The sequence below is a fragment of the Larimichthys crocea genome, chromosome XXII, assembly GCF_000972845.2.
Source record: "Larimichthys crocea isolate SSNF chromosome XXII, L_crocea_2.0, whole genome shotgun sequence".
In the NCBI taxonomy this organism is placed as follows: domain Eukaryota; kingdom Metazoa; phylum Chordata; class Actinopteri; family Sciaenidae; genus Larimichthys; species Larimichthys crocea.
This window is the reverse complement of record NC_040032.1, coordinates 4,868,593-4,893,429: the sequence shown is the minus strand read 5'-3', so window position 1 is coordinate 4,893,429 and position 24,837 is coordinate 4,868,593. Positions and strand designations below refer to the sequence as shown.

Sequence of the window (24,837 nt, the reverse complement as noted above, 5' to 3'; positions counted from 1 at the left end):
TTCCCTACATATTTCCACCCAGCTTCAACTCGACTAGAGATATAATTAGTCAAAGTAATTTAAAATGCTTGGGCGCATGTACCTTTTAAAGCCAGGCTAAATGTGGTATAGTCAAAAGTTGAAGTGAAAAGTTTACCTTTCAGACATAACTGTACACTTCATTATTTTTTACACTTGCCAGTCTGTCTTCTTTCTGAATGTGTAATAAGTTTGACTTTAAATCACCACAAAAGAATAGAATGGGCTTTATGTCTATCCTTCATAAGAATTTGAATATCAAATTTAAATTTTTTGCATGAGTAATCTTTTGACAAATGTACATTGATGCTAACAGTTGTGACATAATATAGTGTAACTGAAGTCTTGAACACAAGCTTCTGTCTTCTGTTTAACTCCTAAAACTTCTGCTTAACATCACCTATTCAAAGATGGTTCCCCTGAGAAAGATAAACTGCTCAAATGGATGAGAGGACTCATAAATGACAAACAATGGAAGAGAGTGTGGTGTGTCTTCCCAGAGGAACATCCTTGAATGAAGGAAGTGAAAGCAGTAAGAGTAGAGATATTCCTAAAATGGCAAGCAATCAGAAAAGCACTTACAAGAGGGATTATATATTTAACCCAACCCTTTTAAATAAAATGAAATTACTCTCGAATGAAAAGCTCATTCTAAACATTATGGCATAATGGTTTATTCTGTTGGCAATTTATTTCAAATCACTGATGTTTTTGCTGGAAACCCAAATGATCAATTCTTGGAGCTCTTGAAACAGCAAAATTTGAAAGCTTTCATTAAAAGGGTTTACTCACTATTATGTTGTATCTTTTCATGAAAAGAGAGCACTAAACATTCAATTTAGATAATATACAATACAGAATGTAGCCAAATGAACAGATGTCATTGCATGGAGGATTCTATTATTTCTCGCTTTAACAGGCACGCTGAGGGCAGCTGTTCATATTCATGAAAAATGTCTATGCTGCCCTATAAAGAAACCTGAAATGTTAAATGTGTATGATATCTCTCCTTTAAAAATGTCAAATTTACATTTATACTGAATGTGGATAATGTAGTTCTATTTCACAGCATATAGCTTAGAATAAAACAGGCAAGCCAGAAACGATAAGGTGTGATCATTTAGATAAGATGAGATCATTCTGTGAATGATTGTTGCATTTATTATCTATCACGTTTTTTTTTTTTTAAATATATTCTTCTTCTTCTTTTCTTCTGTGCTATGCTATGCTATGATTGAACGCATCATGTGTGTTTGTGCATGTTAGATCTCTATGAAGGAGCACCTGGAGGACAGCCTGCTGGAGTGCACCATGCAGGACCTGCTGCGTTACGACGACTACAACAATGATGGACACCTCAGCCTGCACGAGTTCTACACAGCTTTCCGTGAGTCTTCAGGCTGTCCATGCCTCACCCCCTATAACCAGTCTCCTTGTCTTTCTTTCTCCAACATCCTTATTTTCATTATTTTCCATGTATACCTTGTATAGAAAGCAAAGATCAAAAGTATGTGTTCCAGGTAACATGTTATCGTGCAAGCTTTCTTAAAGCATAAGTCTAAAGTTGATCTTTTTTGTAAAAAAAAAAAAAAAGCAGAAAAAAGTACCAAAACATTTCTCTCTCTCTCTGCCTATCTGTTTTCTGCTAAAACTACATGCCCTTTGTGCTTGTACACCAATTATTAGATTAGATTAATTTACTTTAGTTGAGAAACCATGCAATACGTCAGTCACCCATGCTTTTAAAAATTAAAAACACACAGCTTACCATCACCACTGTTTAGAACCTGGTGACCTCCCATCCATTCAGCCTCTCCCTCCACAGCAGCCAGCAGGATAAAAGTGTTTCAGCCACAGATAAATTGATAATTGCACACTAGCCCATGTGCCCAGACCCAGCCATGATTACAGCATCTGGAACAGCCATAATAGCCTTTGGGGCCTAGGCTGAGCGCAGCTGAGAGGCAGGTTCCACCTTATTAAAACCAATAATCACAATTACACCGCTAATGTAACTGTAGCATCAGCTTAAAAAAAAATTGCACGCCATTGCAACCTGCTGCAACTCTTGTCTTCAGATTCACTTTTTTTTTTCTTTCCCATATCCCACTTCAAACCGCAGTGAAAAAACTTTGGTCTGACTCCAAATGGGCTATAAAATTTGATAAAGTTGATGAATCCAGCAGTTAGCTGTGGCAGGTGGCCATTTCTAAGGCTCTACCTTCAGCTTGTGCAGGTCCATTAAACCTTACCACTAATTTAGCCTCCTAATGACTGGTTTTAGTGGGAGCCATCCTGCTATTATTCTGTTACAGTCCCTTCACTTTCCAGATGGGCAGTGAGCATACATTGCATGGTATTTATCTACCTGCATGCCTGCCTGCAGGGTTCTAGGCCGTGTTTGTCAATGCATTTTATGCTTGACAAGCAGTTGAAAGAATGGGTTGGGACCAATAAAACAAGCTATTGATCAGATGACGCTCAAGGTTAACTGTTGGCCTGCAGAAAGGCAACACCATTGGGGAGTAATTATTTTAGAGTGGCGCATCTGGTGTTCTGGATAATGTTGATGGTGTTCAATTGTGTAAGTTTTCGTGTGTGTGTTTTCCTGGGTTGCAGTCAGTGCTCTCCCCAGTGAATGGCCTGGGAAGCAGAGTAGCCAGGAATCACAGGTGTGTTTAGCAGGGTGGAAATTTACAATATGGTCATGAGCTTGGAAGATACAATTCCAATAATAGATGATAATGTGAGGAGGTATTTTGCCCTGATTGATAAGCCAATTGTCTGATCTCAGATGAACATTTAAACAACAAGATTAGTCATGTTTTGGAGAGTCAAAAACTCAAAGCACTGGGGTAGAAAATGTACTCAGCAGTCCTTCTTTTCCTCTGTTGATACTCTTATTCTTCAGTTTTGATGTACGAATCAAAACCCTCTGACCATTTTCCAAAAGGACTCCAGCTTCATTGTTGCTCACATAGTCACTGAACTTGTATTAAGTAACACTTGTTTTGCCCCCTTTGTTGTCTTTGGTGTATTTAATGTACACCTTGACAGGAAGAGCGTTATACAGTGCTCTGTTGCCACCCCAATCTGTTTGTTTGTTTGTTTGTTTTATCACAAATTGAATAGAGGGGAATATGCTTGGAGAATACTCCTGAAATAATTGCATTATTATTGATTTTTTTTCTCTTATTCTACCTTTTACAAGCCCAGCAGGTTGTTTTTTTTTGTTTGTTTGTTTGTTTTTTAACTTCTCTCTTCTGCTTTCTCTGCACCTCTGCTAAGTACAATCTACTTAAACACCTATTTCTTTCTCAAAGTATGGATTCATATTTTTTGCATTAATTCCTCAAAGAATAATGCAAAATACTGAAATGTTACTGATGTAGTCTCAAATATTACTTGCAATCACATTTACATTTGTGACTCAGTCTAATCCAGTCAGTTCAAGCATGGAATAATCTTTACAGTAAGTCCTTTTAACCCAGCATTCTAGTGTAGGTTTATCACCAAATGGACTGATGCAATGGGAGAGATTCAGAAAATATGTTTTTATCTGAAATATACGATAAGGAAAAGTTATTTAATAACACTGTTTCCTATGGGAATCTCAGAGATAATGTTTTCCTTTTACAGAAAATCGGACTTGATCTCAACTGTTGGGGAATAGCAGTTATCATTTTTTTTTGTGACAAATGCCAAGAACTGAATGTGAAATCTTCAGATTTCCTGTTCAGTTCTAATCAGTTTGCAGTGATTAAAAATAGCCTAGAGAAAATGAGCCAATCCTCCCATCTGAGAACATTTGGTATTTTGTGTTGATACATGTCTTAAATGACAATTTTTACAGTTTTCTGTCAACCCACTATTCAATCAATTGTTTCAGCACATTTCAATACTGCTGCCCGCATTACAAATCACACCAGCAATTCTGAGATTTAGATCAATAAAACCAGAAAGACAACAGCTCTTTGCTGTTTGCTACAGCGGGAGTGAATAATCGGCCTTCTCTTTGTCATAGAGCATATTGCAGGACTGAGATAACACCATAATAGCCTAATGGTGTAATAATTCCTAATGGTATATGGTTACACAGGGTTCTTTTTCCTAACATTTATTACAGTGTCAGCATTGTGTAGTGGGTGGATGGCTTGTACACATGCCCTTTTTATCCGAATTAGTCCCACTATAATTAAAAAATAATAAATGTTTTTGCCTTGTGGACATTGAGATGATTCACATTAACTGGCCAGTAAAAGACAACAGTGCATTAGCACTGACGCTTATAAGTGAGCAGGCTTATTGAGAGATATGTGAAGCCTGCAGATGTAATATATACCGTCACACAAGGTCAAAACTCCTTTGAGGATACATGTGTAATATATAAAGCTGCCCTGCGGTGATACATGGACTGCATGTGCATGTGTAGGGTGAGTAACCCTACTCAATATGTATGGTGTGCCCAACACACATGGGCTTACAGCTCAGTACTATAGTCTTTTGTATGCTTATATTTTTCTCATTTACTACCAAGGGAGTCTCTGTGTCCTCTCTAGAAGTTGTCAAGGTGTATGGGGAAAGATTTGTCTGCTGAACTAGTCAAAGATTAACGCTGTAAGTACAATTCAGACCACACTACCTCAGGATTAATCAAAGACTAGACATAGAAATGGATGTAGTCTTCGTCACTGGCTATTATAGGTTTCTGAGGAGGCATTGTGAAGCTCATTGTGTTACGGGCTGTCATAGGGCTGTGCAGTATGACCTTTTTATGCCTTTTATGATTTCATTCCTTATTTTTAGAATGTCTGTGTATTTATATATTGTATCTCATGTACAATAGTGTACATATCTTATTATTTGTTGTATGTAATTTATTATTCTGTCTTTGATTTACCACCATAGCACTATTCCCCAAGCCAAATATCCTCTCAGGGACAATAAAGTACTGCATATCTTATCTCATTGTTATTTTTTTGTGCTGTGAAGTGGTGCATTTTAATATGGGGGCTTATGGAGACTGACACTCTTTTGTAGCCCAGCCATAAGTTGATATTTAAGGACCTGCAGTTTCTGGCACTTCTGCATTGGCTTAATTTTACAGACGCAGAAGTTGAGGTTTGGGATTAACACACATCCGCAGCTTTATCGGCTTAGTGTTTGATTATGGTCAAAAACTTCAGAAGCTGTCTTTACTTTTTTTTGTGTGTTATCTTTTTTGAGTCAGCTTCACTACAGCTGTATTTTACAGAAGATAAATAACAGTTAGATTCTACTGTAAGTCTGTTAATTCTACTGAATTAATACATTGTGTGGACCTTGGCATAACCGAATAGAAAGAGAATTTCCCCCAAAAAAGTTTGATGTTAAAAGTTTGGGACTGTTGGAGACCCTCCAGATCCAGCAGAGAGCAGCATGAAAGCAGCAGAACAAAGATAAACAATGGTGGTCATGAATTCAAACCAACGCTCCCAAACCAATGTCAGCCCACTGGTTTGTTTATTTCACTAAATCTTCTTGATTGGCTCTAGGTCATCAAGCCAGAAAACTGTGAAAGCAACAGGGGAGTAAAGGAGGAAAACAACATAAGAAAGAGGACATGTGAGAAGAGAACAGCAGGGCAGCTGCACAGAGACAGCAGGAAGATGGTGGGATGTTTTAAAGACAGAATGCTGGAGAATCTTTCATTATTTTTGTTATTCTTGCATTTCATTTTCCTCTTTGCTTGCCGTCAATATGTGCTTACATTGCCAAGATTTTTTGGCTAGACATTACTGAAAAGTTTGTGGCTCTAACCTTTATATTCTTTCTGGATGTTAATGATCTTGGAGAAGCAATCCAACTGCATTTTCATTGAAATGTTTATTTTGTTTTCCAGTTTTCTCTCTTTAAAATGCTCATATAGCTTTAATATTTTGATATCTTGAGATGATGCCAGGCTTGCTATCAGATGGATTTCTGAAGTTTAACTTTGTTTATTAGACTAATAGAGATTAACAGTTGTAAGCCTTATTATTGCATGTTAACAGAACTTTTAGTTAAGGTGCAGCACCGCTGAGCCACTGCTTTGAAGTTATTTGCAAAAACACACAGCTGGTGAGTATCTAATTAGGATTTTTCTTGTTCCCACTGTCCCTCCATATTTTACCCACATGCAGATCTTTCCCTCCAAGCTTGTTCTCAACAGCTCTTCCTCCACTCTGTGTCTCCGTTTGTTTTCCATGACTCCTGTTAATAGTGGAATTATATGCAGATACTAGGCTGCACTGGCAGGGCCACTCAGCAGGTCTAACTAATTAATTAAGACAGTAAAATAGCCGAGATGATGAAGGAGCAGAATGCTATGGTAGGAGAGTGAGAGTATCGTGAAGAAGAAGGACAGGGGGGTTAGATTAGAGCTTCTGGTAGAAGAAAGAGGAAGACCCTCTTTGGTAGGGAATGTCCAACGAGGAAAAAGAGAAGAAAATGGAATGGCTGTAATTGGTGAGAGACATGGAGCAGACAGGATTGCATATTGATTCAGGTTGAAGAGGCATATGTATAGATGTGTCTGATGACCTATATACAAGAATGAGAATCTATACCTTAATGTGTGTGTGTGTTTCCTGGAAACGTCTGACTGTATTTGTATCCCCGATCCCACACAAGGGGAACATGCAAACTCCATAGAGTGTCAGGCCACATGCAAATAAAAAACTAAAAAACAAACATTAAATGAAACTACATAGAAATTGTTAGTACAGTGGACTCAAAATGAAGTGCCTAATCCTCTAAGGTTTTATTTAAAACAAATAAATCTGGACATGGCTGGATCAGCAATCCAGTTCATTTTTCTGAGGCGAGCAGTTATATTTTTGTATTTAAATTATTCATTTTCAATTAATTGTGTATTCAACATGTAGCAGAGTCATAGTGTCTTAAAATTGCTCTAAAATAAATAGCAAATAAATAAATAGTCAGGTTACTTTGATAAAGAAAATGGGAACAATTTATGTTCCTGTGAACACACATTATTTTATTTTATATTATTAGTCGACAATAATGGATAATATTATTAATAAAACTAATTTGTTGTAAATTTGTTTCCACAGTGTGTCCATTATTCATACTTGTTGTATTATTTAAACATTTCTTGGAAACATGACTGATATTATATAACAGTGTAGGTTACATCAGTGCAGAAATAAACCTGGTGCAACAGGATAAACTATAAATGTCCATTTTACACCTCATATGTATCAATGAAGCTCTAAGAGAGCCCTGATGTCTCTGCAGCAAGATAATATCTTTTTTGTTGCTGCCTGGTAGCTCCCGTCAAGGTTTGATCTTTCATGTTTCTCAAGTTTGCCCTTAATCTGCACAAATGATCTTGCTGAGATCAGATATCACGTTTACAACAGGCGGCTGTTGTTCTCTGACAGCCAAGTGCATGAGAGACCTCCAGCTAAGCTTTTAACAACAAAGTGACTTTGAACTGGAGGTCTTCGAGGTTCCCTCCGCACCCACGCAATAAGATTCCCTCTATCTTCTCCTCTCCTCTGCTTTATGTGGTTTCATGTCCATTTTTTGTCTACCACATCCTCTTACCTCTTTTTTTCTCTCTTCCGTTTTCCTTTCACTTTTTTGCACTTATCTCTCTTTACTCTTCCTTTCTCTGTCTCATTCTTTCCTTTCTTTTTTTTTCCCCCCTTCCTTTTCTTTCCTCGGCCCGGCCCACTCTCCCCTAGCTACTGTCTGATGCCTCATTACCGCTCAATGGACCTTTGCAGCTAATTGCTGGTGTGTGTATAAGGGGCTTTCTGGCACCTTCCAAGTGTCATCTCTATTCCTGGGTAATTACCCAATGTCAGGTATCTGCAGTAACAGGTAAGGGACTGTTGAGGCTTTGGTCACATTTTTTTCACGCTTCTGAGTGAGACAGGAGATTATTTTTTATCAAATGTTATGAATCTGATAAAGCATGCTGGTGTTTCTTGTTGTTTTATTAAGTGATCCATGTTTCATGTGATCTGTGGTTTGTTTGCTTCTGGAATGAGATTGTTATGAATACAAATTTGTGCATCCCAGTTGTAATGAAACAGCTTATTAACACCACCTTGCATCTCTATGCTTTATTTCCTGTGGAAATTAGATATTTTGATGGCACATAAAGCAGGAAGGGATTGTTCCAAACTGTAAATGGAGAGGCAATTTTTAGTCAGTTGGGTCAGATGAGCAGGATTGTTTTATTGTTTTTAAATGTTGTTTATCCATACTAAGATAACATTTAAATTACATTATTTTCAATCAGACACAATGGGGAAAAAAAATAAATTAGTGGCACATTTCACTCTATGTTCCACCTTATTGCAGCTCACAGTCAATACTTAGATCTTTTTTTGTAATCCAAACATAAAACTGTTGCCACATACATTACAACGCATTAGTGAAACAGTGTTTGGCCAAACACTGCTGACACTGTGTGTTGAAAGCAGTGAATATAACAGCTTCAACTGATGAGATATAAAATGATTTTTTTTGTTGTTGTTGTATAATTACCTTACAAATACAGACACTCATTTATGTGCATATGATTTTTCACATGCAGTCATGCACATATACTTGTGTGACTCAGGTAATGGTCATCCAGTGTGTTTTGAATACAATAGTAATAGATGCCCAGTGAGTCGTCATGGCAACTGTGTCTTTCTGTTTAATGTCTGAATCATTTCTTTAGTACAACACTTAGCTTAGAGGAGAGGAGGTAAAGTAAGGAATGTGCGACCTTGTGCATGATCGACAATTAAGAATGTGACTTGTGTCATGCACAATATAGGACTATACTATCTTAGAGTGTAAACACTGCAGTCAGGTGGAAATCTTTAGTGTACCTTAGGAGAGCAAGACTGAAATGAGAAACATAAGAGTACATTCAGACAGTGTCCGTTGAGGCCCTCAATACAAAAAGAAGCAATCATTTACTGTGTTCATCTACCAGAGATGATCTGCCAGAGTAGACACATATAATGTGTGTGCGGTGTTTTGATTGGGAAACAAAGTGTAGTACCAATCGGGTAAAATTATACAAACTGCAGCCAGAAGACTGACAGCCATTATTAGAGTTGTTCAACTGAAAATAAATATGATCCTTTTATATGTTAGTGGATCATGTGTCATTTTTAATTTCTTTTTTTCTTCCTATTTTGATGGTTTAATGGCCAAACACTCATAAAATCACAATACATTGACGTATGTTCTTCAGGCTTAAATTCGAGTTTCATACCAAGAAAAGCTAACTTAATCTGACTAAAACTGAAACAATAAACCCAACCAAAACAAATACAATGCAACCTATGACATTTGGGGAAGCTGAAAGAGCCATCTGCTCAAACTCTGTTACTCTTACTGCATTATTGCGTTTTATCTCTCAACCTAGTCTTAAAAACAACAGCTGAACATATCAAATTCAGACTCTGAAGAATATTAAAACTAATTTCAGGAAACATAGTAAATTAATAAAAAGATGAGGCAAGTTGAATGAAAGTCAGTTCTCACAAAATCTAAATTACAACAGTGAGTAAAGCAAAGCGTATTTAACATCACAGATGGATGATGTATGAAACTGTAAGAGTTGCAGACACATTTCCCCTTAATAAAGATTATTAATTAAATTCATAGTCCAGTTGAGGTTAACATTTTACTGCTTCTGCAATAGCCACAAGCAATTGCAGGCACAGATTTGGTTTTAATGTATCCCATAATTAATAATTTAAACAATACGTTGTTACCAACAGGATATTTGAGTATTTAATGTATATATTGATATACTTCCCACAAATGTTTTTTAGTTGTAAAGGCTTAATCAAAATCAAGCACCTAAATTGGCAATCTCAGCAGGATGCCTTTTTTGAGGAAGAACAAAGAGAGGAGTTAGTCAACTATCTGCCTTGGGTATGTTAAACATGGTGCAGTGAAGTACAAATTGCACTAGTAATTCTTTCAACTCTATGACTCACTGTAGTAGAGTAGTGTGCCCTACAAGTGTAGATCATGTTGTAATGGGGCAAAATACACTGTTAAAATCTCCCAGTACATCTGGAACATCATATAAGGATCATTAAGAGATGACTTCTCATTGGTGACACACTCACTGTTCTACTAGACATCTAATATCTCTCATAATTACACATGCTGAATAATCCCTGCTCCCCCATCCCTTCTGCACCATTTCCCTCATCTATCTATCTATCTATCCTTCTTTCATTTCCACCGCTTTAATTTCATCTTTACGTCTCTAATTAGCCATAGAGATGTAAATCCATGCTTTGCAAGGACTCGAGGGGCTTTGCTTTGACCTATTACCCTTTCCGACATTTATTTTCTTGTCCCTCCCCCCCATCTCTTTGCAATTTCTTTATTTCAATTTTTTCCCCTTTCTCTTTCCTTTGCAATGAGCGGGTCCCAAGGGCGGCGAGTATGTTCCAACGCACCATAATTCACAGGCAGCAGCCCCCAAGCTGTTAGTGGCGCAGCATGTGGTCTGCTTTTATCTCTCTCCTCTAACTCTCGTCTCTGGCAAGGAAATAATTCATTATCATGCCTCCACTGATTTGCTCTTTCTCTTACCTCTTTGGTGGAACAATCCCCCTTTTCTCCTTCCCCCTATATCTCCTTTCTCTTTTTCTTATTCTAACACCCCTCTGCAATTTCAAACAAGTGTGTCTCCATGTGGATGTGTTTGCCTCTCTGTTTGTGTGTGCTTGCATGGGAGTGGTACTCTTACTCCTCTTTCTACTCTCATCTCAACGAAATCCCCTCCAGCATCCACCTTCATCAGCTTTGAAAATGTTCTCTTCGAACAAAGGAGATAAACACATCAGTGAAAAAATAAAAAGGGAGAGAGAAAGAGAAAAAAAAAAGAATATTGTACCAGATTCATAGAACACAAAACAACCCAACAAGGTTACAGAACAACCGCACAATCCGTCACAGCTGGATAACTCCAGTTTTTGGGTACTGTTCTGTTACAACATTTCTGTGTGAGAAAGTGAGAAATATTTCCCATAGATGCACTCAGAGTGTTGTTTTCTTTAGGCAAACATCTGTTCTTTGTAAATCATCGGTGAGTTGCTCCAGATGGCTTGGTTATAGTGATAAGGTTATGTTTTAGTGAGTGTTGTTTTCTCCAGTGTTTGTACGATGGAACTGAACAGAGACCAGCACCGACGTCACTAAGCTGAACCCGGCAAACAAGACAACAAATGCTTAGATCTTATAAAGGGATGAAAGACAGTGGGACGGGATAAAGGAGAGAATGAATGAGTGTACAAGTGAGTAGATGTGGTGGCTTCCAGTGAACTGCTTATTTTGCAAACAACCAAATTGCAAGCATCCAGAACACAAACAAACACCATGGAGGCTATTAATTTTAGCTCCTCCATATTCAAAAGGATGAAACTGTTTTTTGACTCTAATGTTAACTTGGTGGGGCTGCCTGTTTACCATGGAGGAGGAGGAGAATAGGATTTGGGAAGAAGCCAAAAGTATTGTGAAAGGAGAAGGACAGAGAGGGATAGAAAGGATTTGGAAGAGGTGGTGATGCTTAACTACATGTTTCCACATGTTTGTCAAGGTCTAGAGGAGTACAGAGGTGGAAGAGAGGCAGAAGGGTAAGGAGTAATCAGGGACTATGTGAAGAAGCAGGATGGAGTTAGTCCACAATTACAGTGCATGTTTGCAAGAGTCTAAGGTGGTGATAAAGACTGTGGGTAAGATGTGGAGGGTATGAGAGATTAGAGATGACAAGTTAAAGGAAGTGGGAGGAGAACAGAGGAAGGGAGGGAGTGTGTAAGGCAGAAATGAAGCTGAGACTGAGAGGGAAGGGAGGGATGAAGGACAGATGGGATGAACACAGACGATGACATACTTTTTACAGGCATTCTCCCTATGAAGTGTCAGGTTCTTCTAGAAGACTTTGGCATCCTTGGGCTGCTTACAGTTGTAATTTTTGCATCATTTATACTCATATAGTATGTGGTGCACCACAGGTATCTAAACAGGCCATTTGTTGACTCTTTGTTGTTGCTCTAAAATCAAGCAATTTTTATAGGGAGGAATTCAAGGCAGTCTGACACGAAATTTACAAGGGTTGTTTTTTGGTTTTTTGGGGGGTTTTTTAAAGCTGTGTCAGTAACACAGGACAACAACATGGCAGACTATAACTGTTTACAAACCAAGACTTAGTGTGTGGTGGCTGCTCTGCTGCTGGACTAGACTGGCATAATCATATATAGGGTGTATTGAAATACTGACGGTGAATTGGTAAATTGGCCTGAAGTGCCAAAATTGAGCTGATTGTGAATATCCTGATTTGGGTGCAGCCCTACATTATGAGCCATGTAAAACAGTTGCTCTACTAATAAATATGCACATCACGTATTTCCACTTTGGTACTGCTTTATTGGTCCAGATGACAATAGGACAACACTAAATACAACATAATCACAAAGAGGAAATTTGTACGAATGGCATTTCTCACTGATATTAACTATACATCATTGTCATTGCGACAGATTAGTTGATAAGATGTTGTGTATATGACCCTTTGTGGTTGAGTTGAAGTTAATTTAATGTTTCAATGTGTTTTCTTACAGTTTTCACACAATAAGCCTGAGACTCATTCAGTGGCATGGCAAGAATTTCCAAAGCTGAAGTTCTTTCAAAGTGCAGCTTTGCCAGATTCAGAAAGCTGAAATTGTCAAATATTTTGAAGTGCAAGTGTTTATGAGAGAGAGGGTGATGATAGAGGGGCAGGTAATCCCACAGTCTTTATTCTCAGGAGTGCAGTCTGATTCTGCAGTTTAGCTCAATGTTGCACGCTCCCAGCAGATTGTTAGGTCTCAATCTTCTGTGGCAAAACGCTCCCATTCAAGCTAGTCTTCTAAAACATGCTGAGCTGGCTTGAGGGTTTAAGCTCAGAGGCTTTTTTGTATCAAGGTGATGCAGTTTTTTGTTGTTGTTTTTTTATGTTTGTTTTGTTTTTGCAGTTGAAAGATATACACATGGAACATTTTTCTGTGTATGAATGTACTACACATCGGAAATCTACTAAGAAATTCAGAATTTGACACTTTGACATCATGAACACAGCTATGACAATTGGGATTGCTGTGGGCTGTGAGGCAGGGAGACCAGCATCTACCACTAAACTGAAACCACGTGACTAATTGTAATCACATCTCGCTCTGACCACATAGGTTTAAGTAAATTCGACATAACTGCTCATTCTGACAATCAATTATGCACAGTATAATGCTATTCTGTAAGACAGATGTGTAAGACAATGAAACCTAATGATGGTGGACTGGTGCATAGGTTTTTATTTTAGATTTGTTTTGTTGTAACCTTCAGATAAAGGTTTTATTTACCAAAATGTTAATATCTTTGACATACAAATTTAATAGTGAATAGGGCAAAATAGGGCAAGTCTTTCTAGCCTCCTCTAAACCTCTATACTACATTATTCTACAGAAAGAGGCAAAACAGGACACATTTATGAATTAATTCCCAACATAACCAACCTGGTTGGTTGGTTACCATATATTAAATAATAACTTTTGATATATATTTTTTTCAGTTTAATCCACAATATTACTTTTTTTCAACTTTTTATTAAAGTTTCATGGGGCATAACAAATGTGCAGTGCTGTTCAGTCATAAAGAGAAATTGGAGGAAGACTAGCTGCTGGGACCAATGGCAACATATAAGCAACACATCACAATAAATACATAGGCATGGATGTAAATAAAACAAAGGATGTACAGTATATATGCAAAAATGAGATGACGGATGACCTGAAGAGGGGGCAGCCCAGCTGGATTGTTTGTAGAACAATTCACCAGGAAACCAAGAAAAAGATTGTGTGAATACCCTCACATTTATAATCAGACAACAAGGTTAGCCAACTTCCAACAAACCGATGCATGCCACCTAAGTTCTTGTGGTCAAATTGCTTTTTAACTGCTCTCTGGCTTGTCTTCATTGTACCAGATTTTTTTATTTTTTTGCTCAGCTTTTGGGGAGTTATATTGGTGATGTGGGATTGTTTGAGTGTGTTTTTATGTAAAAGCTATTGGTGATGTGGGATTGTTTGAGTGTGTTTTTATGTAAAAGCCGGATAGTTTATGGGAAATGGTGTTGTACTGTACTGTATTATTAAACTAACCAGATGTTTCCATGCTCAGTTCAGAACAGGACAGGGCAGGTTCATATGGATACTAATCTTAGAGCGATAAACTAATTCTTCTTCTACAATCAAGTGAGGCAATATAGTTTTGTCTCAAAAATTGAGCTGCTAAATGAATCTCATTGAGTTGGCTTTGACTAATTACTCCAGCCACTGTATATTGATAAATCAGCACCATATGCTCTCCCTTTTGCTGGAGGAATGCCACATCAAAGCACAGGTAACAAACTGGAAACTAAAGCAGAAGGAACATATCAACTCAATGATTACGATAAATAGATAAGTCTGTTTTATGATAACCAAAATAAAACAGCATGTCACCCTTTTGTGATCAGCTGAAAGATGCAAAAGGATGCTGCTTACTACATAGTTTTTTTTTTGTTTTTTTTTTGTCTGATTAAGTTCTGTACATATACTGAGCTGATTTATTGAAGTTTTTTAGCAAATTTTGTGTGGACAGCATGTGGGTCCACCACATGGCCAAAAACCACAGAGGAGTCATAAATAGAAAATCCCCATTTGATATGAGGTGTCATGCCTTAAATACCTCATAATTTATGTCTCATTATGAACTGCGATTACAAAAAGGTCTGAATCAGCCATTGCTGAGCTTCTGTGTTGTTACTGGATACAAAATATGCCCATGGTCAGATTGCTTCCACCGGCATTTTGGTGTGACAGCCAGTGTGTGACAAACATTAGCATACACTATCTTCTGTAAACACACAGGTCACTTGTTACTTGAGGTCAGATCCATATGGAAAGAGTCCAGTTGGGTATCAAACCAATGCCCTTCTCACTCTGAGGCAACAGCAATACCTTGCAGCCTCTGTGCTGTTCGCATGCTCTATAGTTTAATCATTAAGCATGCAGGAATTTAGCCTGAAACTTTCATAATTATTTTCAAAACTCCTGTCATGCTTGGAGGATCCATAATAATTTAGAAGTGTGGTGTATGCATGGTGTAGACAAACTTTATTCTCCCATAATCCATTGCACATTAGAGAGACACATGGAGAGAGAGTACTCCAGGGGAAATATGGCGCAATTAATCAACTTCATCAACTCATCAGCAGCTTTTTAAAAACCCTGTTAGTGCTTATAATGGTGCCATGTTACAATGCCTGTTTAGTTCATTTTTCTACTAATTAATCAGCTCACATTTTACCAAGGTGTAAAAGAAAGAAGAAAAAATATTTTACACTGGTCAACTGATCATGTGAAAGTATGGAGGGACTATAGAGAATATTGATTGTTGAAAATCTGATTGTTTCAATAGACTGTTTTCATTCTAGTAACAGGTAAAATAAAGTGGTTCTCATTTCCATGTGATTAGACAGTAATGACATCATAGTTATGCATTTTATATTTCATTTGTCATGTTCTGTAAATAGAGCCCCCTAAATCTTACACACTGGATAAATATAATGAAATGTATTTAACTGATAGTACAGATGGTGGGATTCATCAATCCACTTATATCCTCCTGTTCTTAATTCAACAGTGACTTGCAGTATCAAAGCAGAATAGATGAACAGCGTTTTTAGGGCACTGGCTTCTCTTTAAAACAACCAATTGAATCTTTTGTGGAAAATTGATTAAAGCAAGCTTCACATGGACAACCTAGTTTCGATAGTTTATAGAAAAGCTGCTTAGTGATCTTAAAAATCAAGTAGTTTGTGCAGGGGCGTAATGCTAGATAAGTGTTTTTAATTTGTCACACTGTAAAGCAGCACTCATTAGCTCTGGGAAGAAAAAAATGTTTTATTAATGCAAAGCAGAGCATATACCTTCATTCTAGTTCTCCATTTGAGATTATATAAAAGAGAAAGAATGCTCTTTCCTGAGTGTCTCATTAGCGTGTTTTTTTGTTTTGTTTTTTAACATTTAGCCTTGTCGAACACTGACCTCTCTCTTTCTCGCTAAAGAAAAAAAAGATAATCCCTCTGAATTGTAATGTAACAAATCACATTCAAAATATAGTACCTAGTGTTTTGCTGTCACCACTTCAAAAGTCTGAATTCAACAGGCTATTGACCTTTAACCGTAGTGGTTTCTCCTAAAGGAGCCCTCATGAGAGCTACAGGAAAAGAACATCATTTGTCATATTCCACTATCCTACAGCTCTAATCAGACTATTGTTCATTAACTCTTGCATGTGTCTACATCAGAAAATGTGCAGAGATTTTGTTTGTAAGTCGAGATGCATTCAACACATACAATCCTGTGCAGGAGGATCCGCCCCCCAGATACACAGTTCTCAGTACATCTCATTGTGCATTCTGTCTCTATCGAGGTGAACCCTCAGGTCAAGTCAAGCTGTGGCTCCTGCAGTGCAGAGTTCTGCTGCAGGCCACTAATCTCTTTTACCCTCCTCCTCCCCAAGGCGCAAAGGGCATTAAAACGAGAAAGACCACTTAGCCATCCCTGTCACAAATGTCCTCGCAGTTTACAGTAGGATGGGCTGGGGAGAGGGGGGGTGAGAGGTCTTTCTTTGTTTCCATAAAGATGAAAGATTATCCAAATTGTCAAAGATCTTATGCTACTATCAGATGAGAATATCGCTTTAATGAATTGGGTCTCATCCAGCCAAATGAAGTATGAGAGATTAGCTCCAGACTGCCAGCTTGTTTCCATTAAGCCTCTCGAAGCCGGATGACTTTTTTGGCCTTTTTGAGACTTAAAATGCCACTTTTATCAAACCAAAGGCTGTAAAGAAAACATTTCTTCCAAGCTGCGTCTTGAACTTGATTTTTCTAAATGCTGCATATCTATTCTTCTTCTTTTGCCATTTTTTTCAGACTACATACTTTAAATGAATTTCAAAACAGATGACAATTTATTTTGCTCTATTCATAGTGTTTAATACTGTAGACTTTAGAAAACAAACTATGTGCTAAAACTGAACCTGCATTTTATTTTTAGACGACGTCATATATTTTTGAATTGCAGCATATACAATTTCAGGATGGAGGGATTCTGGAAAAGCTTTTTTCTCTGAAATAGGGTGAAAGAAAAGCACACATTTGTTCTGACGCTCTATTAAAAGAAAAACGTCATAAAAAACATGACTGCTCTCTTTCATCTCAGTCTATGCAATTTGATGCCAGCGGGTCACAGTATCTCTGACCTTCAGGAGTCATAACACAAGACATATTGGAAAAGCTATGAAAAAAATTACTAGCAGTGTGCCAAGCCTAAAAGCCCATATTGATGCAACTTTCCTTTTAACTCTATTATCCATTTACAGGCTTGGAATCAAAGGGACTTTTTCGCAAAGGTTAGTGATTTGTTTCAAAAGCCTGATCTGGCTGTAAGCAGCAAAACAACAGGGAAGTTACTATCTGGAGTTTGGAGGTCTACCACTTAGGCACACATGTCTATGAACCCTCCAGGCAGGCAATTAATCTGTTCATTTTCCTGACAGGTTACTTGTGCCCTTAGGGATTGAATGGCACAGTAAAGAGAGTTTTGCCCTGTCATTACCAGTTCATTATTGAGCCTCGTCCTCTGTAAATCCACTGTCGCCTTTCGATGGGCTCAGGTGCTTAGCAGTAACACCCATCTCAAAAATGAGCTTTGTTGTTAGCAGCCTGTTCCTACAGAATTGGTCATTAAGTAATGCAGGGAAGACATTGTTGCCTTTAAATGGCCTGGGAAGTGTGCAGGTCCATGAGGACAGTGTTAGATGTCTTGGGTAATATGTATTGTTGACATAGAACGGTTATTTTTTTAGTGAGTTTTTTGTAAGCATTAACTCTCACATCAGTTAGTGTACTGCAGAAGTATCTTTTTATATTCTGAGAAAGACATTTTTTTTTTTTTTACAAAAGGCAGTGTTATTTAAAGTGCAATTTAACCGTCCATCATACCTCACTGTGTATTCTGAAGTTGTTTTTCATAAATTCAAAGGAAAACAATTGTCAATTTTCAATTCAATCAATTTTTATGTACTCACCATAAACTAACCTCATTATTTCCTTATAATATAGCAAGGGTCCAGCTGCTGTGAAGCTTCTCAGCCTTCTATTTTAACTGCTTATGCAGCTACAGGAGGAGAGCAAGCCAAGCCAGATCTTGTGCCAAATTGCTGCTCCTGGCTTATTAATACAGCATGGAACAGATTGTTTTAAAATCCTTCCTGTGCACACACACCTACTATATGCCTCTTCAGCTGGCTCGCTCTCTGTCTTCTCTTTGTGAACCTAACAAGGCTTGTACGCTGCCTAGTTAAGGGGTCCTGCTGGAAAAGAAGCACCATTGTGGTTTTGCAAGCAAGTTGAGAGACAGCCAGGCAAGCAGGCACTACGACAGGAAAGAAAGGGAGCCAGACCAGAAAGAAAAGGAAAGAGTGAGATGGAAAGGAAGACTGACAGGCAGTCAGAGAGTCACAGAGATATCAAGATGGTGAGAGGCTCGGAGGACAAAGACAGAGAGAAATAACAAAGGCTGCAAACATAGCATCAGGGAGAAAATGAGGCGGTGGGAGGAAGAGAGAAAGAGTGAGGTAGAAAGGAGGGAAACTTAGACAAGCAATAAGGACCGGCAGCAGAGGATTCCTCTGTACCTGTGGAGGAGATTAAGGGGTCTGCATCCAGTGTGATTAATGAGCTAGCCACTGATTGCTCATCTCCATCTCCCTCCTGAATAATCACCACCCCAGCACTCTCAAATAGAGGGCTTGAGCTCCTCTGTGCATGAGCGAATGTGTGATAGAGAGAATTAGTGCTTGTGTGTACAATACGTGAAAGCGATGTGATATACAGTGTATGCACAGTATTAACTGAACGTGAGTGCATAGTTATTGATTGAGGAAGTGGGTGTGATTGTACAGTATGATATACAACATTAATTCAGTGTGTCACTGTGCTTGAAACATGGATGATATATTTACTAATAGCTGCAGCCCACCTGCAGAGAGCAGCTCTGATACTGAATGTGCAGTGACACACTGAGATCATTTGTACACACTTTGGGCTCCCAGGGGGACTCCTGTCTCCCTACATGTACTGTGCAAACCCACCAGTGTCATCGTGCTCACAGAGGACGTTATCACATGCAGTCGTGTAGTGGTACGTGCAGCTAGTGTCTACAATTTCAAAGAGAGGTTCTCAGTATAAATTAGTTCTATTAAAAATAAAGCCGTGTGTAAACTGAGAACCTTTAGGAATGAGGTACTCTGCCTCATTCTGGGATTAGGTGATATGAAGATATACACATGAGACAGTCAGAGATTTTGTTTTAAAGTTTATATTGACAGAGCTGTCCTTTTAATATCTCTGGTTGTTTTAGGTCAATGTGTGCAATGTTGCAAACCAGTGAGCATGAGCAGTCATAGCGGTAATATTGAATTTTAAAGATGTTCTTTTTTTGTTTTTTGAGGATGACTACTTTAATATTTCCGGTATTAATTTCACTGGATTAGCCAGAAACTGACATGCCTATATTTTTATTCAATCTATACAGTTTCTTGATTTATTTTCCCCCAAATTTACCACTGTATATTACAAATACTGCATTCTGATGTTGTAATATGAAAACCACATCCTGTGTACCTTGATGCAGTATGGGAGGCTGTGGCTGTGCAGGTAGAGCAGGTCTTCCATTAGTCGTAGGGCGAGCTTGTGACTAATGAAAATACATTTTCTTGCCACCCACAGCCTTACATTACAGTGTGAGTGTGTGTGAATAGGTAAATAAGAGGCAAATTGTACAGCGCTTTCTGTTAAGAAAAACACCATATAAATGCAGTCCATTTACCTTAAGATTTTATTCACATTGCTCACTCTTACTTCAGCCATCTTTACACATATGACATGTTCCATTATACATTCAGAAATGAACGACTGTTTCAAAAACCTTTAATGTAGTAGTAGTTTAATGATGATAGCCAAATAGCTTTTTATCTAATGTTACAACACAATAAATGATGATGTGGTGAGGTGCATGTATCCCTGAGGTTGGAAGTGCACTCTGCACACACCACAGCCTAACACACAGTACTATTGTATAGCATTTCCTGATGGTCTAAGATTGCTGGTTGTCATGACTGTTTGGTGGTTGCATAGCAACAATAAGAAAATCCTTTTTGTTGCTTGTTTAAAAAAAACATGGTTAGTTGAGGGCTAACCCAAGTACACGCATGACACCAGCATGAGGCTACTTTGAAATCCTACAAGTCTCCATTGCTGAGTCGTTTGGCAGCTTTGCAGGAACATGTAGGAAGTGTGAAGGCTGGGAAATCAAGCCCACTTACCGTAGCAGCTGCTTTTCACTTAGTGATGAGATTAATGATTAATTCTTGCATCTTAATTTACCAAATGAGACCGAACGAGGATATTTTTTTCATGAGGGTCAAATATGAATAATTGAGTGTGCAGTGCATATATTTGCATACATGACACATGAAGGGAGGTGTATTTGTTGAGTCAGACACACTACCCCCCACTGAGGCTCACATTCAGAGAGTGTTTTGTCTTTGCCTCCTCTCAGTTGCAGTGAGAGGTATTATCAACTGTTCTAACATGTCTACAGAGTAATTCAGAGAAGGAGATAGAGAATATATATATTAGTGCTTGTCAAAATTAACGCGTTTATTTTGTCGCATTAATTTAAGAATTAACGCGTTAAAAAAAATTAACGCAATTACGCGGTTTTGTTTACTTCCGGTGGCGGCCGCCATTTTGGATGTGGCAAAGTAGAGCTTTGTTTCCCAGATATATTAGTGTGTGTGTGAATGGGTGTATAAGAGGCATTAACTTAAAGCCCTCACGGAGACTGCGCCCTGGGCGGTCGCCCACATTGCCCATAGCTAAAACCGGCCCTGCTTGTATTAGTTTACGGGCAGATCTGCCACATCCAATATGGCGGACGTAACGTATCGCAGCACGGACCAACCTGCTCAGTGAGGCGTCTGTGTGTCTTGATCTATCCTAACTAAAGGAGAGTCTGTGTATATATGTCTATGATCTATCCTAACTAAAGGAGAGTCTGTGTATATATGTCTATGATCTATCCTAACTAAAGGAGAGTCTGTGCATATATGTCTATGATCTATCCTAACTAAAGGAGAGTCTGTGCATATATGTCTATGATCTATCCTAACTAAAGGAGAGTCTGTGTATATATGTCTATGATCTATCCTAACTAAAGGAGAGTCTGTGCATATATGTCTATGATCTATCCTAACTAAAGGAGAGTCTGTGGTGTAAAGATGGATAGACGGACTTTTAGGGGAACATTTCATTTTAAAAAGTTGCCCGACGGCTCGTTGGACAAAAACAAGGCAATTTGCACAGTTTGCAAAGCCGAATTTAAATTCCACAGAGAGTAACACGACTTTACATATCACCTCAAAGCAAAACACCCAGTCTACACTCAAGGAGTGTGGCACTCCTCAGTATATTTCCTCATTCTGGCTTTTTTCTGTTTGCACTGTGCATATGTGCACCTTAAGCCAATAACATGAATGAATTTCATATACTTTATCTGAGTTTATTCTACATTAATTGATCATTTTACATAAATAAATATTCATTATAAGCTTCAGTCTCAGAAAAAATGCATTTAATTTATTGACATTTTATTGATAGATAATCGCGATTAATCACGATTAATTACAGAAATTTTTGCGATTAATTAGTTAATTTTTTTTATCGATTGACAGCCTCTATATATATACAAAGAACATTACTGGAAGCATCTCACTTGTCAACCTGTGTTCATTTTACTTTTTCGCTACTTTTGTATAACTTTTCTCAAAAATGTTCATGTGTTCCCATAGAACCTGTTTTCATGTGGTTAAATACTGTTGAAACAGCTTTAAGTATGCCAGACATTTAAAATAGATTTTCAACCAAGTTTAGCCCAGTTGTAACAGACACAGACATCTTTTTTTCTTTTTTTTTCTTTTTTTTTACTGCTAATGTTTACTAGGTCATTCTGATATCAGCTGCTCCAATTAGTGTCAAACTTCAACTTTTGAAACACAGAATTAACAAGCCTTGACTCCATATAATTCTCATGTTCTAAACCAAACTCTGCATAGGTTTCTTGGGGACAAGCAGTCTTTTTATAATTTACAGCACCGTCTATGTCCCAGATTTTTTTTGAATACATTTTTTTTTCTGTTCGTTGATTAAAAAATCATTCAGTCAAATTAAGTCTAAATGCTAATAAGTCATGACATGGCACATTAGTATTTTTCTCCCAAAGCTCATGTCATAACCAAACACGTAAGTCTCCTGGCCGATGAGCGTACAGAGAGAGAGTTAGCTGAGGAGAGCTGAGGATGATCCTGACATGCAAAGTGCGATTTTGTCCCGTGGGAGTGGTTTATAAAGAGATTTCTACAGCTACAGGATCTTCAAAAAGGCACATTTGCCATATTTTTAATCACAGAGACACTCATCTAAGAAGAGTGATAAAATATTCAGTTATCCATACTAGCTCACTAGCTTGGTTTCTACAAACTATTTTTGTGAATTATGAAATAGAGAAGTTTGAGAATAAAAATTCCCATCAGATTTAATATTTAAATGCATTTCTGCTCATATTAAGCAGATTTCTGTCTGGAGATATCAGAAAATGGTCTGGCTCGTTTCTTTGGACAGCCATTAAGAGGTGGCTTTGGACAGCACAGCCACCTTCAGTCCTATTTTTAATGTGTCACATCAGGGCTGTATTAAACTTGTATGGATTTCCTCCAGCCTACAGTAGTTTTGGTGAGCCAATACTTTGCTTTAACCCTTTTAATGCTGGTCGTTACTGTTGCTACTACACTTTTAAAACACAGCCAGTTGAATAATTTGAATGTTGTTGGAATAACAGTTATGTAACACCCAAAATCAGCCTGTTTTTAAAACAATTGCTTGATTTGTGGACCCACAAATCAACAAATCAGTGCATACTGGGTGCCTGTCAGCTGTTTTTCCCTTCCTCACGTGACTCCCACTCTTTTACCTTTAACCCTATTTCCGTCTGTCATTCTCTTTCTTCTTCTCGTGTCAAGTCAGAAATCTGTCTGCCCCTCTAAAAAAGTCATATTCTGCTCCTCTTTGTGTCTTGATGTCTTACTCCAACTCATGAGAGGCTGGTCTCATAAAAGTGGAAGTGGACAACTCTCTGAGCTGCAGTCTTGAGTTCGCCACATTAGTTATTCCCTGAGAGATCATCTACGTGCTCTGCATCAAATTTGTCTCTCTTCCTGTCTCACACGGCCACATATTTTTACTCCTTCTCTTATGCGTGTTATCCGTGTTGGCTCGGTCCATCTTTCGGCATGCCTTTCTTTCATTTGTTCCTCTTTTATGTTCCTTCTTTTTCTTTTTCTTGCTCTTCTTTTATTCACTATATTTTCTTTCCTTGTCTCTGTCTTTATATCTCTCTCCCAAAACGCCCTTTCTCCATCTTCTTTGTCTTTCTCCCTCTCTTCTCTTTACTAACACTGCTCTGTATATACCACCAGCGCTGAATACAGAAACCAACTTCTTGGCACTGTCAGCACGTCCGTAGCTCAGTTAGCAGTGCTGATCGATTAGTGGAACTCCTGAATTCCCCTGAAAGTCAATTACTAACTTACACATTGGAGCTATTTAGGGAAAATAGGGGGAACATGTAGGAATCATTAGCTAGATAATGTCATGACAACCTGACCCAGCAAAACAGGGCAGAGGAGCTGCTTGTAGATATGCAATTTGTCTGGGTCATCTGAGAATGAGATAGAATGTATGAGGATGTTTGAACAGATTTTGTGGAGTTGCTCTTAAAGTGTAGGAAATCTTTGTGGTTGAGAAAACTGTATCAAAATATGTTAATACCGATAGTTGGCATTAAGTGCTTGGTCAGATTCTGTGCCCCTCTTAGTCTTTAATTATTCAATGATCAAATATCTTGTGATTTAAACCTTTTAACTTCTAGTTCTAGGCAGTATTTTTATGTGTTTTGTGTTTAGAAAAGCTGCAGAACTGATGCATTTGAAAAAGGTTTAGTTCATTTATTGTTATTCTCAAGGTCACGGTACATTTCTCTTCCCTGTATAACAAACAAACAAAAAAAAAAGTTGCAGTCCAGAAGAAGTTCAGAAAAAGAAGAGAAAAATCACACATTGCAAATGAAAACACATTCACAAACAATTAAAAATAACAAAGCATGCTATTCACAGAAAATGCAATAAATAAATAAATAACAAGCACATCTGACTTTATACAGCTACAACCTAAGTTAGAGTTATCTGGCTGGCATTTGTTCAATCAAGTTTAGGGCTCAAATCACAGACAGAGGTGATGTGAGCCCTAAACTTGATTGTAGGGTTTGGAAACCACCTGGTGTGACCATAGCATAGAGTGGGCTATGAACAGCAAGTATAAAACTCAAAGTAATTTATCTAAAAATAGCATGTTGTTTGTTCACAAACAAAGTTGCTTGCACAAATAAGCCGGGTTAATAAGCTAGCCAGTAAGCTAACTTTAACTCATGACATTGGTGTTTATCCTAGTCATACCTAATAGAGGCAAACCCCTCCTAGCACCTGGTGAATTAGTTCTGGAGTCCCATGATAAGTGATACTGTTGTCACATTAATTAAACTCTGA

At 38.0% G+C, this 24,837-nt stretch overlaps 1 protein-coding gene across 4 annotated transcripts in view; it reads left to right on the top strand.

Moving 5' to 3' along the window:
- fstl4 (follistatin-like 4) overlaps window positions 1-24,837 on the top strand; it is a 258,262-nt gene that overhangs the window by 200,065 nt on the left and 33,360 nt on the right. For all 4 annotated transcript variants that reach the window (XM_019272616.2, XM_019272621.2, XM_019272610.2 and 1 more), the window contains one exon: window positions 1,285-1,405. In XM_019272616.2, the coding sequence (XP_019128161.1) occupies window positions 1,285-1,405 (121 nt within the window). The remainder of the gene's footprint in view (window positions 1-1,284; window positions 1,406-24,837) is intronic.